This window comes from Entelurus aequoreus, linkage group LG14, assembly GCF_033978785.1.
Source record: "Entelurus aequoreus isolate RoL-2023_Sb linkage group LG14, RoL_Eaeq_v1.1, whole genome shotgun sequence".
NCBI classification, from domain to species: Eukaryota; Metazoa; Chordata; class Actinopteri; order Syngnathiformes; family Syngnathidae; genus Entelurus; species Entelurus aequoreus.
Window position 1 is genome coordinate 61,398,415 of NC_084744.1, and position 17,500 is coordinate 61,415,914.

General features: G+C 39.0%; 1 protein-coding gene across 1 annotated transcript in view; it reads right to left on the reverse strand.

Annotated features, from left to right (window-relative positions):
• ctnnd2b (catenin (cadherin-associated protein), delta 2b) overlaps window positions 1-17,500 on the reverse strand; it is a 287,545-nt gene that overhangs the window by 252,759 nt on the left and 17,286 nt on the right. Inside the window, 1 exon segment of the mRNA XM_062070403.1 lies at window positions 5,323-5,459. Coding sequence (XP_061926387.1) covers window positions 5,323-5,459 — 137 coding nt within the window.

A 17,500-nucleotide genomic window follows, 5' to 3' on the forward strand; every position in this document is an offset into this window, starting at 1 on the left:
TTAATTATATAGTTCTTTTAAAAGGCAATTAAACACGCAAAAATGAAAAAGAACAGTCTGTTTTTATATAGTTTATCCAGTTCTCTTGAAAAGGTGGGTTTTCAATAGTCTTTAGAACATTGTGGGATTATGACATGAATGGAAGGAAAGGGAAAGAGAGTTCCAGTGGGTGCGGGCAGAAATGGAGAAGGCACGGTCCCCCCAGGTTCTGTGCTGGGTTTTAAGAGGAGGTGACTGTTGGTGGAACGCAGGTTTCTAACGGGAATGTGAGGGCTGAAGAGGTCAGGGAGGTAAAAGGGGGCACGGTTTGTTGATGCGAAGGATTTTGAACTGGATGTGCTGTGGGATAGGTAGCCCGTGAAAGTTCCTGTAGGACAGGGGTGATGTGGTCATAGCAAGTTTTGGATCAACTGAAGTCTACGGAAGACTTTGGAAGATGAAGCATAATGGAGAATGTTGCAGTCATCCAGTCTGGAGGTGATGAATGCATGAATGAGTGTTTCCGCGGTAGCGAAGAAGAGGACGGGTCGACGACGGGCAATGTTTCTGAAGTGGCGGTAGGCTGTTTGAGTGATGTTTGACATGTTTGCATGTACTTTGACATCATTTGCTGCCTGACCTCGGCATGTTGGTACGCAGTTGTTTTACTTGAGCTGCGCTTTGAGAGAGACAAGTTGAGCAGTGAGCAGTGAGCAGTGAGCGTAACACATTGGACAACAAGCTCAACCAAATCGGTTACGGGGGCCAGGACAAGGCCGGTTTCTGAAATTGGTTGCACAAGTCTGAGAGCAACTTGTCTATTTGTGAGCCAATTGGAACTGTACCCTAAAGCAGGACTATCAAATCCAACCTGGTAATGACACCAGACTAACCTGTGAGCTCAGTTTAAAAAAACCTAGAAAATATTTTGAAGCAGATTCCTACAACCACTAGAACACCATCCTATAGACAAGATCTTTGGCACTAGGTCCTTAAAAACTAGCCCTCTCTATACAGACAAAGATGAAATATCAACTGCAGAGGATGCTATGGCCAGGATCTTCAGCTCTCACTGGATCGGTTCGCAGCCGAGTGTGAAGCGACTGGGATGAGAATCAGCACCTCCAAGTCCGAGTCCATGGTTCTCGCCCGGAGAAGGGTGGAGTGCCATCTCCGGGTTGCGGAGGAGACCCTGCCCCAAGAGGAGGAGTTCAAGTATCTCGGAGTCTTGTTCACGAGTGAGGGAAGAGTGGATCGTAAAATCGACAGGCGGATCGGTGCGGCGTCTTCAGTAATGCGGACGCTGTATCGGTCCGTTGTGGTGAAGAAGGAGCTGAGCCGGAAGGCAAAGCTCTCAATTTACCGGTCGATCTACGTTCCCATCCTCACCTATGGTCATGAGCTTTGGGTCATGACCGAAAGGACAAGATCACGGGTACAAGCGGCCGAAATGAGTTTCCTCCGCCGGGTGGAAGGTCTCTCCCTTAGAGATAGGGTGGGAAGCTCTGTCATCCGGGGGGAGCTCAAAGTAAAGCCGTTGCTCCTCCACATGGAGAGGAGCCAGATGAGGTGGTTCGGGCATCTGGTCAGGATGCCACCCGAACGCCTCCCTCGGGAGGTGTTTAGGGCACGTCCGACCGGTAGGAAGCCACGGGGAAGACCCAGGACACGTTGGGAAGACTATGTCTCCCGGCTGGCCTGAGAACGCCTCGGGATCCTCCGGGAAGAGCTGGACGAAGTGGCTGGACCGCGACCCGACCTCGGATAAGCGAAAGAAGATGGATGGATGGATGGATGGATGGATGGAAGGATGCTATGTTCAAAATGAGAAAAACGGTGAAGTGAGAAGTCCTGTCCTTAGCTTTCTGGAAATGTGGCACCCAAAAGACTTCAGTTGAATAGCCTAGCCTTATAGGAATTCTTCTTAAAAATGTCCACCCTGACTCACTGATTGCTTACACCCGTTTAATACTCATATCAGAGTATATTATTATATAGTATTTAAACTAATTGCTTCCTACTTATGTGCCGGGGTGTAACAGTAGCTACCTTGTAATCTCAGGGCCTGCACTCAGCCGGAGGCCATGTTTATCTCCCGACTGAAACCTCACTCCGACATTAGCTTTAATCTGCTGTGGTCTGATTTTGCTATTTAGCGACTGGTATTACGCGAGCGTAAGCTGATTTTGAAATACTTTTTAAATACATGCCTAATATGACTTGGGTGGCGATGTTGGTTCGGATTCAGCCCGTCTGTCCAACATTTGGGGACATGCTGGGAATATCTGTCGGGTGGATTACAACGGACCGTGGTGCATTAGTTGAGTGGATCCCCTCAATTTTGATTCAGGACAATTGGTGGTAAGTCAGACTTTGCCACATGTCACTCAGTGGAGTATTGTGGCATCCCTCTAAAAAACTGACCAGTATGTACTTTTCTTTGTGCACCGGACCATAGTAGGGTCGGACTTGTAGAATTTGTGAATGGGTTCAAGTCAAACCCCAGATCAATACATACAGTGGTGGTCAAAAGTGTACGTACACTTGTAAAGAACATAATATCATGGCTGTCTTGAGTTTCCAATCATTCGTATTTTTTTGTGATAGAGTGATTGGAGCACATACATAAATGTGTTGCTTTTCTGACGTGGACTTGTTTCTTCAGCATTGTCCACACCTTTAAATCAGGACTTTGGGAAGGCCATTCTAAAACCTTCATTCTAGCCCAGTGGTTCTTAACCTTGTTGGCGGTACCGAACCCCACCAGTCTCATATGCGCATTCACCGAACCCTTCTGTAATGAAAAATAAAATGTTTTTTTTCAAATTCAAGACAAAGTTATATGTTTTTGGTAACACTTTAGTATGGGGAACATATTCTAAGTAACAAAGACTTCATTTAGAGTTATTTGGTTAGGGTTAGAGGGTTAGGGCCAGGGTTAGAGGGTTAGGGTAATAAGTACTTAATAATGACTAGTTAAGAGCCAATATGTTACTAATTTGCATGTTAACAAGCAACTAATTAATGGTGAATATGTTCCCCATACTAAAGTGTTACCATGTTTTATTACTGGTGCACAAAATGAAGCGTGCATGAACATCACCTTGTTCAAACAACAAAACCAACATAAACTGCCAACAAATTACACACCTGCAAATCAGTCTGACTTCTGCTGTTGTCGTATCCGTAATACACCGATAGTGAGAAGTTTTTATTTACACGATGAGTCGGGTGTGTCTCGACCTCCGCCGAACCCGACTCACCAAACCCCTAGGGTTCCATCGAACCCAGGTTAAGAACCACTATTCTAGCCTGATTTAGCCATTCCTTTACCACTTTTGAGGTGTGTTTGGGGGTCATTGTCCTGTTGGAACACCCAACTGCGCCCAAGACCCAACCTCCGGGCTGATGATTTTAGCTTGTCCTGAACAATTTGGAGCTAATCCTCCTTTTTCATTGTCCCATTTAAAGCAGCAGTTCCATTGTGGGAATTTTTCCATTTCAACAAACAACTTAGTTTATTTTGTCCTGATTAAGAGGAATTATTTGACGGTTGAAGTGGGTTGAAAAGAACGAACGAAGGAACGTACCAACGAAGGACCGACCGAACGAACGAACGGACGGACGGATCAACGAAGGAACCAACGAACCTTCGTTCGTTCGTTGGTTGGTTCGTTCCTTCGTTCGAACAAAGGAAGGAAGGATGGAAGGAAGGAAGGAACCAACCAACCAACCAACGAACCTTCGTTGGTTCGTTCGTTGGTTCGTTCCTTTGTTTGAACGAAGGAAGGAACGAAATAAGGAACGAAATAAGGAAGGAAGGAAGGAAGGAAGGAAGGAAGGAAGGAAGGAAGGAAGGAAGGAAGGAAGGAAGGAAGGAACGAAGGAACGTACCAACGAAGGACCGACCGAACGGACGGACGGATGGACCAACGAAGGAACCAACGAACCTTCGTTCGTTCATTTGGTTCGTTCCTTCGTTCGAACAAAGGAAGGAAGGAACGAAGGAAGGAAGGAAGGAACCAACCAACCAACGATCCTTCGTTGGTTCGTTCCTTTGTTTGAACGAAGGAAGGAACAAAGGAAGGAACAAAGGAAGGAACGAAGGAAGGAAGGAAGGAAGGAACGAACGAACGAACGAACGAACGAACGAACGAACGAACGAAGGAAGGAAGGAAGGAAGGAAGGAAGGAAGGAAGGAAGGAAGGAAGGAAGGAAGCAAGGAAGGAAGAAAGGAACGAACGAAGCAAGGAAGGAAGGAACAAACTCAGTAACGAAGGAACGAACTCAGGAATGAAGGAACGAACGAAGGAATAAAGGAACGATCGAAGGAACGATCGAAGGAACGATCGAAGGAACGATCGAAGGAACGAACGAAGGAAGGAACGAAGGAAGGAAGAAAGGAAGGAAGGAAGGAAGGAAGGAAGGAAGGAACAAACTCAGGAACAAAGGAACGAACGAATGAACGAACAAACGAACAATCGAAGGAACGAACGAAGGAAAGAAGAAAGGCGCAGTTGGGTGTTCCAACAGGACAATGACCCCAAACACACCTCAAAAGTGGTAAAGGAATGGCTAAATCAGGCTAGAATGAAGGTTTTAGAATGGCCTTCCCAAAGTCCTGACTTAAAGGTGTGGATAATGCTGAAGAAACAAGTCCATGTCAGAAAAGCAACACATTTAGCTGAACTGCAGCAATTTAGTGGTCAAGCAGAAGCTTGTGGATGGCTACCAAAAGCGCCTTATTGCAGGTCAACTTGCCAAGGAAGCAAATATTAACATTGCTGTATGTATACTTTTGACCCTCACATTTTCAGTAGAGCCATAATAAATTCATAAAAGAAGCAAACTTCATGAATGTTTTGTTGTGAGCAACAAGTATGTGCTCCAATCACTACATACCAAAAAAATAAGAATGATTGTAAAGTCAAGACAGCCATGACAGGATGTTCTTTACAAGTGTACGTACACTTTTGACCACCACTGTGTATATTCTTAACTATACTTTGGACTCTCTTACAAGATGTTCTATACCATGGTAGCTTTGGTAGTGACTGCTGCCATGTAACAATATACAGTGAGTTCAACAGACTGGACGTGGTTCACCTGACTAAGAACACAATTGTGGACAAATCAAATCAATCCACTATGCTCTCATGATCAATGAGATTGAACGGTGGAATTGGTGATTAGTTGTCTACCCAACAACACGGCAGCTCTGCCTAGCTTCTGCCAGCACTTTGCAACAAGAAAAGGTAGAGTAGTTCCTCTATCAAACGTCTTTTAGTCGATGACTTTCCATCGACTCTGACAAATCCCCTTTGAGTGTTTGCAGTTCCCGACCTGTTCCTTGACGGAGGCCAGGATGGCGGAGGTGGTCTCCGACTCTGAGCCGTCCCCGTTGGAGGCGTTGAAGACGGGACTCAACATGGTGGCGGCGCCGGCTGTGTCAGACACCGCCTCAGGCACTGGCATCACTCCTAGAAAAACGAGGGAGCGTTGGACTGGTTAGTACCATTTCACAGATCAGGCGACAATCGCCGGCTGAAGGACGGTGACGTGACGCCCTCTGGACTTGAGGTAAAAACAAATTAGCGAGGATGTAGGCGGAGACCACGGACATGTTTGGAAAGCATTTTGAGCCACATGGCACAGGTGCAGTACGGCAAAATGAAAACCACTTTGGTTCAAAATCGGTCACTCGTCAACATTCATACTTTTTGAAGAATTTGGCTCAAGGTTTATGTTGGATTCATGACCGTCAACTCTTCCCTTTTCCGTGGGAAACTCTATGCGTACTGGGGCAGAGTTAGGTGGAGTTACCCCTCAGTCATCATTGCTCCCAGGTCCACTCTGACCCGGGGTGGTAGTACCTGTCAGGGTCCCAGCTATGGGTTGAATAGCATTTCAAAGACCTCAACGGTGGAAGTGGCGGAGGATGACACTGCATGTCACAACGGCACTAAAGGCGGATGAAGGCTGCAACAGAGGGTGGTCTCCAGTCGTCATGGATCCATGCCACTGGATCAAGGCCCCTCTCTGCCAAGGACCGTGTGGTGGCTGCAGGCGCATCAGTCTCCCCACGCTAAAAGACGTCACGCGCAGGCGTCCTCCCGAATGGGAACCCATCCATTCTGAGGACAGTCATACTCGACTACGAGTGACTGCCGATGATGATGAATTGGGCAACCACGGACCCGGAGCCCCGAGATTTCCAGGGACCCCAAAACATTTCATTGTTTTCTTCTATGCCAAACAATGCTTTACTGTTTGTCTTAATTCTTGCGCTCCAAAACACATCATTGACGAATGTGTGATGTACCGTACGTCAACTGAAACCATAACCCCATAGTCCCTGAGAGAGAAACTACAATCATTGTCTTTAACTCCATCACTACGAGTGAAAAATCTGGGCGTCGTTTTCGACTCTGACCTTAGTTTTAAACCACGTATAAAAATATAACAAAAATAGGTGTTTATCATCTTAAGAATATAGCCAGAGTTCTCCCAATTCTCTCTCAGGGCAACACGGAGACCTGACAAAGACCAGAAGTCGGGCTCACATTACACCAGTTTTAAAATCTTTGCATTGGCTCCCCATGTGTTTTAGGATCAACGGTTATGGTTTATAAATGTTTTTTTTTATGGTATCGGGCCTTCTTATCGTTCAGATTTGCTTTTACCGTACGAACCTTCCCAGGCCCTGAGAATCTGCGGCACTTATCGCCGAATTATTCCAAAAGTCAGGACACAAAGTCACGGGACGGCATCTTTCCGTCGTTATCTATAGAACAGCTTGCCGGAAGAGTTAATTGGGCAACCACGGACCCGGAGCCCCGAGATTTCCAGGGACCCCAAAACGTTACATAGTTTTCTTCTATGCCAAACAATGCTTTATTGTTTGTCTTAATTCTTGCGCTCCAAAACACATCATTGACGAATGTGTGATGTACCGTACGTCAACTGAAACCATAACCCCATAGTCCCTGAGAGAGAAACTACAATCATTGTCTTTAACTCCATCACAACAAGTGAAAAATCTGGGCGTCGTTTTCGACTCTGACCTTAGTTTTAAACCACGTATAAAAATATAACAAAAATAGGTGTTTATCATCTTAAGAATATAGCCAGAGTTCTCCCAATTCTCTCTCAGGGCAACACGGAGACCTGACAAAGACCAGAAGTCGGGCTCACATTACACCAGTTTTAAAATCTTTGCATTGGCTCCCCATGTGTTTCAGGATCAATGGTTATGGTTTATAAATGTTTTTTTTATGGTATCGGGCCTTCTTATCGTTCAGATTTGCTTTTACCGTACGAACCCTGAGAATCTGCGGCACTTATCGCCGAATTATTCCAAAAGTCAGGACACAAAGTCACGGGACGGCATCTTTCCGCCGTTATCTATAGAACAGCTTGCCGGAAGAGTTAATTGGGCAACCACGGACCCGGAGCCCCGAGATTTCCAGGGACCCCAAAACGTCTCATAGTTTTCTTCTATGCCAAACAATTTTTTGGTTTTTGTCTTAATTCTTGCGCTCCAAAACACATAAAAAATCTTCATCAATGACAAATGTGTGATGTACCATACGTCAACTAAAACCATAACCCCATAGTCCCCGAGAGAGAAACTACAATCATTGTCTTTAACTCCATCACTACGAGTGAAAAATCTGGGTGTCGTTTTCGTCTCTGACCTTAGTTTTAAACCACGTATAAAAATTGTCAGGTTCAAACATTGATGACATCTATTAAACAGGACAAGAGGCAAAGAATCAAACAGAGACAGAATTAAATTTGGACTGAATATTGACGAGAAATATGGCGACTGTACTCTCTGTACAGTCTTCAACCACGCTGTGCCCAAAGATTGCACTCCTCCTTCTTTATTTGACTTTCTCCCCCCACCTGACCACAGCTGCTTCCAGAGGGAAGTGGGTCGTAAACAGCGTTGCCTTTGGTTACCGAACAGTTCAAAAAGAGGTCCATAAAATAGTTCAAAGAGAGTTCGTAAAATACTTCTAAAAAGAGTTTGTCTGGAAATTTGGCGTATCCTGCCATCTGTCCGCTTTGAAGTCCCACTGGAGTTTTACGAGCCTTCTTCCTCTTGGTAGGCCTCAAAGACAGCCCCTGTCCTTTTGCCTGGAACTTATTTCATCACAAAGTTTTTTGTGATAACTTACAATTATTCTAACAAAAATATAACAAAAATAGGTGCTTATCATCTGAAGAATATAGCCAGAGTTCTCCCAATTCTCTCTCAGGGCAACACGGAGACCTGACGAAGACCAGAAGTCGGGCTCACATTACACCAGTTTTAAAATCTTTGCATTGGCTCCCCATGTGTTTCCAGGATCAATTTTAAGGTTCTTCTTATGGTGTATAAATGTTTTTTAATGTTATTGGGCCTTTTTATCTTTCAGATTTGCTTTTACCCTACGAACCTTCCCCGGCCCTGAGATCCTCCGGCGCTTATCACCTAATTATTCCAAAAGTCAGGACACAAAGTCACGGGATGGCATCTTTCCGCCGTTATCTACGGAACAGCTTGCCGGAAGACCTCAGGGACCTACGAGCAGGCTGAAGAACCACCTTTTTAATTCTCCTTTTACCTAATATTAATTAATTTTATTGTATTTTAATCGCGATTAAATTCAGGTTAACTGTGACCAAAAATGTGATTAATCACGATTAAATTCAGGTTAACTATGACCAAAAATGTGACTAATCACGACTAAATTCAGGTTAACTATGACCAAAAATGTGATTAATAGCAATTAAATTCAGGTTAACTATGACCAAAAATTTGATTAATCGCGACTAAATTCAGGTAAACGATGACCAAAAATGTGATTAATTGAGATTCAATTCAGGTTAACTATGACCAAAAATGTGATTAATCATGACTAAATTCAGGTTAACTATGACCAAAAATGTGATTAATCGCGATTAAATTCAGGTTAACCATGACCAAAGATATGATTAATCACAATTAAATTCAGGTTAACTGTGACCAAAAATGTGATTAATTGCGATTAAATTCAGGTAAACGATGACCAAAAAATTGTATTAATTGCGATTCAATTCAGGTTAACTATGACCAAAATTATGATTAATAGCAATTAAATTCTGGTTAACCATGACCAAAGATATGATTAATCACAATTAAATTCAGGTTAACTGTGACCAAAAATTTGATTAATCGCGACTAAATTCAGTTAAACGATGACCAAAAATGTGATTATATGAGATTCAATTCAGGTTAACTATGACCAAAAATTTGATTAATCATGACTAAATTCAGGTTAACTATGACCAAAAATGTAATTAATCGCGATTAAATTCAGGTTAACCATGACCAAAGATGTGATTAATCACAATTAAATTCAGGTTAACTGTGACCAAAAATGTGATTAATTGCGATTAAATTCAGGTTAACTATGACCAAAATTATGATTAATAGCAATTAAATTCAGGTTAACTATGACCAAAAATGTGATTAATCGCGACTAAATTCAGGTAAACGATGACCAAAAATGTGATTAATTGAGATTCAATTCAGGTTAACTATGACCAAAAATGTGATTAATCATGACTAAATTCAGGTTAACTATGACCAAAAATGTGATTAATCGTGATTAAATTCAGGTTAACCATGACCAAAAATGTGATTAATCACAATTAAATTCAGGTTAACTGTGACCAAAAATGTGATTAATTGCGATTAAATTCAGGTAAACAATGACCAAAAAATGTGATTAATTGCGATTCAATTCAGGTTAACTATGACCAAAATTATGATTAATAGCAATTAAATTCTGGTTAACCATGACCAAAGATATGATTAATCACAATTAAATTCAGGTTAACTGTGACCAAAAATTGGATTAATCGCGACTAAATTCAGGTAAACGATGACCAAAAATGTGATTAATTGAGATTCAATTCAGGTTAACTATGACCAAAATTATGATTAATAGCAATTAAATTCAGGTTAACCATGATCAAAGATATGATTAATCACAATTAAATTCAGGTTAACTGTGACCAAAAATTTTATTAATCGCGACTAAATTCAGGTAAACGATGACCAAAAATGTGATTAATTGAGATTCAATTCAGGTTAACTATGACCAAAAATGTGATTAATCATGACTAAATTCAGGTTAACTATGACAAAAATGTGATTAATCGCGAATAAATTCAGGTTAACCATGACCAAAGATATGATTAATCACAATTAAATTCAGGTTAACTGTGACCAAAAATGTGATTAATTGCGATTAAATTCAGGTAAACGATGACCAAAAAATTTGATTAATTGCGATTCAATTCAGGTAAACTATGACCAAAATTGTGATTAATCGCGATTCAATTCAGGTTAAGTATGACCAAAAATGTGATTAATCACGACTAAATTCAGGTTAACTATGACCAAAAATGTGATTAATCGCAATTAAATTCAGGTAAACGATGACCAAAAAATGTGATTAATTGCGATTAAATTCAGGTTAACTATGACCAAAATTGTGATTAATCGCGATTCAATTCAGGTTAACCGTGACCAAAAATGTGATTAATCGCGATTAAATTCAGGTTAACTATGACCAAAAATGTGATCAATCACGATTAAATTCAGGTTAACTATGACCAAAATTGTGATTAATCACGATTAAATTCAGGTTAACCATGACCAAAAATGTGATTAATCACGATTAAATTCAGGTTAACCATGACCAAAAAATGTGATTAATTGCGATTAAATTCAGGTTAACAATGACCAAAAATGTGATTAATCACGACTAAATTCAGGTTAACTATGACCAAAAATGTGATTAATCGCAATTAAATTCAGGTAAACGATGTCCAAAAAATTTGATTAATTGTGATTCTATTCAGGTTAACTATGACCAAAATTGTGATTAATCGCGATTCAATTCAGGTTAAGTATGACCAAAAATGTGATTAATCACAATTAAATTCAGGTTAACTATGACCAAAAATGTGATTAATCGCGATTAAATTCAGGTTAACTATGACCAAAAATGTGATTAATCACGATTCAATTCAGGTTGAGTATGACCAAAAATGTGATTAATCGCAATTCAATTCAGGTTAATTATGACCAAAAATGTGATTAATCACGATTAAATTCAGGTAAACGATCACCAAAAATGTGATTAATTGAGATTCAATTCAGGTTAACCATGACCAAAAATGTGATTAATCACGACTAAATTCAGGTTAAACGTGACCAAAAATGTGATTAATCACGATTAAATTCAGGTTAACTGTGACCAAAAATCTAATTAATTGCGATTAAATTCAGGTAAACGATGACCAAAATGTTTTATTAATTGCGATTAAATTCAGGTTAACTATGACCAAAATTGTGATTAATCACGATTAAATTCAGGTTAACCATGACCAAAAATGTGATTAATCACGATTAAATTCAGGTTAACCATGACCAAAAAATGTGATTAATTGCGATTAAATTCAGGTTAACAATGACCAAAAATTTGATTAATCACGACTAAATTCAGGTTAACTATGACCAAAAATGTGATTAATCGCAATTAAATTCAGGTAAACGATGACCAAAAAATTTGATTAATTGTGATTCTATTCAAGTTAACTATGACCAAAATTGTGATTAATCGCGATTCAATTCAGGTTAAGTATGACCAAAAATGTGATTAATCACAATTAAATTCAGGTTAACTATGACCAAAAATGTGATTAATCGCGATTAAATTCAGGTTAACTATGACCAAAAATGTGATTAATCACGATTCAATTCAGGTTGAGTATGACCAAAAATGTGATTAATCGCAATTCAATTCAGGTTAATTATGACCAAAAATGTGATTAATCACGATTAAATTCAGGTAAACGATCACCAAAAATGTGATTGAGATTCAATTCAGGTTAACCATGACCAAAAATGTGATTAATCGCAATTAAATTCAGGTAAACGATGACCAAAAAATTTGATTAATTGTGATTCTATTCAAGTTAACTATGACCAAAATTGTGATTAATCGCGATTCAATTCAGGTTAAGTATGACCAAAAATGTGATTAATCACAATTAAATTCAGGTTAACTATGACCAAAAATGTGATTAATCGCGATTAAATTCAGGTTAACTATGACCAAAAATGTGATTAATCACGATTCAATTCAGGTTGAGTATGACCAAAAATGTGATTAATCGCAATTCAATTCAGGTTAATTATGACCAAAAATGTGATTAATCACGATTAAATTCAGGTAAACGATCACCAAAAATGTGATTGAGATTCAATTCAGGTTAACCATGACCAAAAATGTGATTAATCACGACTAAATTCAGGTTAAACGTGACCAAAAATGTGATTAATCACGATTAAATTCAGGTTAACTGTGACCAAAAATCTAATTAATTGCGATTAAATTCAGGTAAACGATGACCAAAATGTTTTATTAATTGCGATTAAATTCAGGTTAACCATGACCAAAAATGTGATAAATCACGATTAAATTAAGGTTAACCATGACCAAAAATGTGATGAATCACGATTAAATTAAGGTTAACTATGACCAAAATTGTGATTAATCGCGATTAAATTCAGGTTAACTATGACCAAAAATGTCATTAATTGCGATTCAATTCAGGTTAACTATGACCACAAAAGTGATTAATCGCGACTAATTTCAGGTTAACTATGACCAAAAATTTGATTAATCACGATTTAATTCAGGTTAACCATGACCAAAAATGTGATTAATCACGACTAAATTCAGGTTAACTATGACCAAAAATGTTAATAATCGTGATTAAATTCAGGTTAACCATGACTAAAAATTTGATTAATCACGACTAAATTCAGGTTAACTATGACCTAAAATGTGATTAATCGCGATTCAATTCAAGTTAAGTATGACCAAAAATGTGATTAACCACGACTAAATTCAGGTTAACTATGACCAAAAATGTGATTAATCACAATTAAATTCAGGTAAACGATGACCAAAAATGTGATTAATCGCGATTAAATTCAGGTTACCTATGACCAAAAATTTGATTAATCACGACTAAATTCAGGTTAACTATGACCAAAAATGTGATTAATCGCGATTAAATCATTTAATGGTTTGACAGCCCTAATGAAAACAGGTGCAAAGTCAATGTTGTTTATATTTAAAAGTATTCACTCCCTTGCTGCCTTGGCCTCCTTTCCTCTTCCTAGACATGCCTCCTCCTACCTTCTCTACACTTGACCTATTTCCTCCCCCTCCTGCTTCCTTCAGTCGCGCCCAGCAGAGGGTGACAGGAGAAGAAGGTTGCGGGGTTTGAACGCCAGACTGCGCCTGAGTCCTTACCCTGACCTTTAGCGGCGTCACACCACAACTTGGCCGCTCACTTCAGCTTCATGTAGCTTCCCTCCCTCTAGGCTCAACTGATACAGTCCAAGTCCAACTACCACCTGGAGTCCATACTCAACTCTACCTATTTTACTAGGAATTGTTTAGTCTCTTGTTGCGCCCTAAAAAGTGTTAATACTGCACTAGGTTTGTGCGGCATACCGGTACTAGTATAACATCCTGGTAATAATTCATCAAAAACAGTACTATACTCTATATACTATATATATATATATTTTTTTTTTTACGTGGTGACATTGCTGGTTTTTACCAGCAGAGGAGCATGTTGGGCAGCGCACGCACACAGAGTACTGACAAGCAGACACAGTGTGTAGACAGAAAAGGGAGAACGGGTGCATTTTGGTGTAAAAAGTCAAGATAAAGGTGAAGTTATAACACTGAAACACCCTCAGGAAGAGCTGCTTTAACACATGGATAGATAGCTAGTCGGCTAACGTCCATCCACAGTGTTTTAGCTAATGCTAAATCACTAATCCTGGTCTCCATGGCGACAAAGTGAGTTTCTTACCTGTAGTATTATCACTGGAGGACAAGGAATAGCTAAACAGTAGCTCACCGGTGTCACAATGTAAACAAACGCCACGGGTGGATCTACACCTGACATCCACTGTAATGATACCAAGTACAAAAGTCGATACTACTATGATTACTTCGATATTTTTTTACATGTTTTATCATTATGTTTTTTAAAGTCAGTAAATATGTCCCTGGACACATGAGGACTTTGAACATGACCAATGTATGATCCTGTAACTACTTGGTATCGGATCGATACCTAAATGTGTGGTATCATCCAAAACTAATGTCAAGTATCAAAGAAGAGAAGAATAAGTGATTATTACATTTGAACAGAAGTGTAGATAGAACATGTTAAAACAGAAAATAAGCAGATATTTACAGTAAATGAACAAGTGGATTAATAATCAGTTTTTACAGTTTGTCCCTCATAATGTTGACAAAATGGTACAATGTTATTGCATACGTAGCAGACTAATTAATAATACATTTTTGATTGTTTTGAATCGACTAAGAATCGATATCTTAGTTGTGGTTTTCACTAACATGATCGGAGGTGTTCAAATCGCCATGTAAAATCGCTAATGCTAGCCAGAAGCACGTCAATGGCAAAGCCAATGCATATTAGCATCGAGCTAAGGTGCAGAGGACATTTTATCTTTATGTTTGTTAGTCATTCCATGGATAAGCAGATATTAACGGTAAATGAACAAGTGGATGAATAATCCGTTTTTTACAGTTTGTCCCTCATAATGTTGACAAAATGGTACAATGTTACGTCAGCAGACTAATTAATAATACATTTTTTATTGTTTTGAATCGACTAAGAATCGATATCTTAGTTGCGGTTTTCACTAACATGATCGGAGGTGTTCAAATCGCCATGTAAAATCGCTAATGCTAGTCAGAAGCATGTCAATGGCAAAGCCAATGCATATTAGCATCGAGCTAAGGCGCAGAGGACATTTTATCTTTATGTTTGTTAGTCATTCCATGGATAAGCAGATATTAACAGTAAATGAACAAGTGGATGAATAATCCGTTTTTTTTACAGTTTGTCCCTCATAATGTTGACAAAACGGTACAATGTTACGTCAGCAGACTAATTAATAATCGATTTTTGATTGTTTTGAATCCACTAAGAATCGATATCTTAGTTGCGGTTTTCACTAAAATGTTTGGAGGTGTTCAAATCGCCATGTAAAATCGCTAATGCTAGTCAGAAGCACGTCAATGGCAAAGCCAATGCATATTAGCATCGAGCTAAGGCGCAGAGGACATTTTTATCTTTATGTTTGTTAGCCATTCCTTGGATAAGCAGATATTAACAGTAAATGAACAAGTGGATGAATAATCCGTTTTTTTACAGTTTGTCCCTTATAACGTTGACAAAATGGTACAATGTTACGTCAGCAGACTAATTAGTAATACATTTTTGATTGTTTTGAATCGACTAAGAATCGATATCTTAGTTGCGGTTTTTAACTAAAATGTTTGGAGGTTTTTAAATCGCCATGTAAAATCGCTAATGCTAGCCAGAAGCACGTCAATGGCAAAGCCAATGCATATTAGCATCGAGCTAAGGCGCAGAGGACATTTTATATTTATGTTTGTTAGTCATTCCATGGATAAGCAGATATTAACAGTAAATGAACAAGTGGATGAATAATCCGTTTTTTACAGTTTGTCCCTCATAATGTTGACAAAATGGTACAATGTTACGTCAGCAGACTAATTAATAATCGATTTTTGATTGTTTTGAATCGACTAAGAATCGATATCTTAGTTGCGGTTTTCACTAACATGATCGGAGGTGTTCAAATCGCCATGTAAAATCGCTAATGCTAGTCAGAAGCACGTCAATGGCAAAGCCAATGCATATTAGCATCGAGCTAAGGCGCAGAGGACATTTTATATTTATGTTTGGATAAGCAGATATTAACAGTAAATGAACAAGTGGATGAATAATCCGTTTTTTACAGTTTGTCCCCCATAATGTTGACAAAATGGTACAATGTTACGTCAGCAGATTAATTAATAATCAATTTTTGATTGTTTTGAATCGACTAAGAATCGATATCTTAGTTGCGGTTTTCACTAACATGTTTGGAGGTGTTCAAATCGCCATGTAAAATCGCTAATGCTAGTCAGAAGCACGTCAATAGCAAAGCCAATGCATATTAGCATCGAGCTAAGGCGCAGAGGACATTTTTATCTTTATGTTTGTTAGTCATTCCATGGATAAGCAGATATTAACAGTAAATGAACAAGTGGATTAATAATCCGTTTTTTTACAGTTTGTCCCTTATAACGTTGACAAAATGGTACAATGTTACGTCAGCAGACTAATTAATAATACATTTTTGATTGTTTTGAATCGACTAAGAATCGATATCTTAGTTGCGGTTTTCACTAACATGTTTGGAGGTGTTCAAATCGCCATGTAAAATCGCTAATGCTAGTCAGAAGTACGTCAATGGCAAAGCCAATGCATATTAGCATCGAGCTAAGGCGCAGAGGACATTTTATATTTATGTTTGTTAGCCATTCCTTGGATAAGCAGATATTAACAGTAAATGAACAAGTGGATGAATAATCCGTTTTTTTACAGTTTGTCCCTTATAACGTTGACAAAATGGTACAATGTTACGTCAGCAGACTAATTAGTAATACATTTTTGATTGTTTTGAATCGACTAAGAATCGATATCTTAGTTGCGGTTTTTAACTAAAATGTTTGGAGGTTTTTAAATCGCCATGTAAAATCGCTAATGCTAGCCAGAAGCACGTCAATGGCAAAGCCAATGCATATTAGCATCGAGCTAAGGCGCAGAGGACATTTTATATTTATGTTTGTTAGCCATTCCATGGATAAGCAGATATTAACAGTAAATGAACAAGTGGATGAATAATCCGTTTTTTACAGTTTGTCCCTCATAATGTTGACAAAATGGTACAATGTTACGTCAGCAGACTAATTAATAATCGATTTTTGATTGTTTTGAATCGACTAAGAATCGATATCTTAGTTGCGGTTTTCACTAACATGATCGGAGGTGTTCAAATCGCCATGTAAAATCGCTAATGCTAGTCAGAAGCACGTCAATGGCAAAGCCAATGCATATTAGCATCGAGCTAAGGTGCAGAGGACATTTTATCGTTATGTTTGTTAGTCATTCCATGGATAAGCAGATATTAACAGTAAATGAACAAGTGGATTAATAATCCGTTTTTTACAGTTTGTCCCTCATAATGTTGACAACATAATGTAGACAACATAATAGAATTGTTGTATTGTTTTGAATCGACTAAGAATCGATATCTTGGTTGCGGTTTTCACTAACATGTTGGAGGTGTTCAAATCGCCATGTAAAATCGCTAATGCTAGTCAGAAGCACGTCAATGGCAAAGCCAATGTATATTAGCATCGAGCTAAGGCGCAGAGGACATTTTTATCTTTATGTTTGTTAGTCATTCCATGGATAAGCAGATATTAACAGTAAATGAACAAGTGGATGAATAATCCGTTTTTTACAGTTTGTCCCTCATAATGTAGACAACATAATACAATTTTTG